The following is a 2,994-nucleotide window of genomic DNA, read 5'->3' as shown; positions in this document are numbered from 1 at the left end:
CGCGGCGTTGCTGCTCCATCCTCACCGCCAGCGTTAGCGGCCCCTCCCGCGGCGTTGCTGCTCCATCCTCACCGCCAGCGTTAGCGGCCCTCCCGCGGCGTTGCTGCTCCATCCTCACCGCCAGCGTTAGCGGCCCTCCCGCGGTGTTGCTCCATCCTCACCACCAGCGTTAGCGGCCCTCCCGCGGCGTTGCTGCTCCATCCTCACCGCCAGCGTTAGCGGCCCTCCCGCGGTGTTGCTCCATCCTCACCGCCAGCGTTAGCGGCCCTCCCGCGGCGTTGCTCCATCCTCACCGCCAGCGTTAGCGGCCCTCCCGTGGCGTTGCTGCTTCATCCTCGTAGCCAATCCTCTTTGCCAACCAGCCTCCCATCCATTGACTCTGTCTACACTTCCCGCTGCCTCGGCAAAACAGCCAGCGTAATCAAGGACCCCGCGCACCCCGGACATTCTCTCTTCCACCTTCTTCCATCGGGAAAAAGCTACAAAAGTCTGAGGTCGCGTACCAACCGACTCAAGAACAGCTTCTTCCCTGCTGCTGTCAGACTTTTGAATGGCCGTGCCTCACATTAAGTTGATCTTTCTCTACACCCTAGCTATGACTGTAACAGTACATTCTGCACTCTTTCCTTTCCTTCTCTATGAATGGTATGCTTTGTCTGTATAGCGCGCAAGAAACAATACTTTTCACTGTATGTTAATACATGTGACAATAATAAATCAAATCAAAATCAAATGTTAGCAGACTACCTGCGGCGTTGCTGCTCCATCCTCACCGCCAGCATTAGCAGCCCGCCTGCGGCGTTGCTGCTCTATCCTCACCGCCAGCGTTAGCAGCCCGCCCTTGGCGTTGCTGCTCCATCCTCACCGCCAGCATTAGCAGCCCGCCTGCGGCGTTGCTGCTCCATCCTCACCGCCAGCGTTAGCAGCCCGCCCTTGGCGTTGCTGCTCCATCCTCACCGCCAGCGTTAGCAGCCAGCCTGCGGCGTTGCTGCTGTGCCGAGAGTCCCAAATGTCCACAATTATAACAGCTGGACAAAAACTTTGCTGAAGAAATCACTCTCAGCATTAGCTCTTTATCTCTCCCCATGTGACCTGCTGAGTATTTCCCCCACTTTCAGTTTCATTTCAGATTTCCAACACCAACAGTATTTTGATTTTATTCAAAATATCTTGCATTTATATAGCACCTTAGTATGTTCAAAATTTATTTTCAGCCAAAATGGAAGCTGCCATATATTGTACGTACAACATCAACGCAGCATCAATTATGGTGTGAGTGTAATTGTGACAAGTTTACCTATAAACTTGTATTATAAATACTCATATACATAGAGGATGGAATGGTATGAAAGTGATTCTAAGTGTCCAGCTGGCGTGAAAATGGGAAATTTGTAGATCTGTTTTTTGGGTGCATTTTTAAGCCCAATCTTGTGCACATAGTATATGAAACAATCAACAAGACCAACTCGAGCTGCTGCAGGCAGTGGGCAGGGCTTAATTCGCCAGCTATCCTGCAGAGGGAGCTATTGCACATGCGCAGACCTCTGTGTCTGCACATGCACAATAGCAGCAGCAGGGGGGGTGATTGCACATGCTCTGACCTCTGATACTGCACATCTGCAATTGCAACAGCAGAGGTCTGACAGACAGAGAGAGAGAGAGAGAGCTGTCAAGCCTCTGATTTTGCAGGCAACCTGAACACAACCCCCCCATAATCATGGCGGCCTGCAGCTGATTGTAAGCCCCACACCGCACGGAAATGTAGCTCCTGCTGTCCCGCCATCACCCCGATTGATTGCGCCGCCCTCCCCCCCCATACCGATCGCCTGCAGAGTGGCAATGGGATCACCCTCCTTCCTGGATCAGAAGGCCCCGCCCCCATCAGCCACACCCCATTCAGACCCTTCCCCCATAGGCCCCACTCCCATAGGCCGCATCCCAGCAGTGCCTGGGTGCCCAGTAGGCACTAGCATGGTGCTAGGCTGGCAGTGCCAAGGTGCCAGGCTAGCACTTCCCAAGGGCACCCCCCTACCTCCCCGCGTAGCCTCAATGGCCTCCAGTTCTACCGGTGAGGGCAACATGACTGTTCCTCGTTCATGGGGAACAAGTATTTTCCTCGCCAGAGAGATCTCCCGGCAAGGCCATAAGGGCAAGCAAGCCCAGGTGATTGTGAGCCTCACTAATGCCATTTAAATTAGCATTACAATAAATTGAAATAATTTAGCCTTTTGCCCATTTCTGGCGAGAGGCTGACTGCCCCAGAAATCCGGCTCTTGTAAGATCGTGAGGGGTGAGCAATCGAGCATGATCCTGGTTTCTTGGCTTCTCCGTGATTTTACCAGCTCGCTCTGCCCAGGGGTAAATAGGTAAATGCATAAGCAGCATCCCAATCAAGGTAAGCAGGAGTGAGGAGAATGATTCTTTACTTTCTCAGAGGATGTACAGAGCAGATTTGCCAGAAACCTTGTCTTCCAGTATTGAATTCCAAAGTTGAACAAACTGGTAATATAATCTCTGGAAGATCACAGGTTAATGGATGATTTGATCAAAGTGTGCTTGGTATCCCGGCAAACCGATAGGGTATGGCATGCTTGCCTTTATAGGACGGGGCATAGAGTATAAAAGTTGGGGTCTGATGTTGCAGATGTATAGAACATTGGTTCGGCCGCATTTGGAATACTGCGTCCAGTTCTGGTCGCCACACTACCGGAAGGACGAGGAGGCTTTAGAGAGAGTACAGAGGAGGTTTACCAGGATGTTGCCTGGTATGGAAGGCCTTAGTTATGAGGAGAGATTGGGTAAACTGGGGTTGTTCTCACTAGAAAGACGGAGGATGAGGGGTGACCTAATAGAGGTGTATAAAATTATGAAAGGCATAGATAGGGTGAACGGTGGGAAGCTTTTTCCCAGGTCAGTGGTGACGTTCACGAGGGGTCATAGGTTCAAGGTGAGGGGGGGGAGGTTTAACACGGATATCAGAAGGACGTATTTTAC

At 51.8% G+C, this 2,994-nt stretch overlaps 1 protein-coding gene across 1 annotated transcript in view; it reads right to left on the bottom strand.

Moving 5' to 3' along the window:
- Window positions 1-1,087, bottom strand: part of arl1 (ADP-ribosylation factor-like 1) — a 19,403-nt gene extending 18,316 nt beyond the window's left edge. The window contains exon 1 of the mRNA XM_078221096.1: window positions 958-1,087. Within this exon, the coding sequence (XP_078077222.1) occupies window positions 958-1,087 (130 nt within the window). The remainder of the gene's footprint in view (window positions 1-957) is intronic.
- Window positions 1,088-2,994: the final 1,907 nt, after the last annotated feature.

This window comes from Mustelus asterias, chromosome 9, assembly GCF_964213995.1.
Source record: "Mustelus asterias chromosome 9, sMusAst1.hap1.1, whole genome shotgun sequence".
Taxonomy (NCBI): domain Eukaryota; kingdom Metazoa; phylum Chordata; class Chondrichthyes; order Carcharhiniformes; family Triakidae; genus Mustelus; species Mustelus asterias.
The sequence above is the reverse complement of the archived record's forward strand: the minus strand, read 5'-3'. Positions and strand labels throughout refer to the sequence as shown.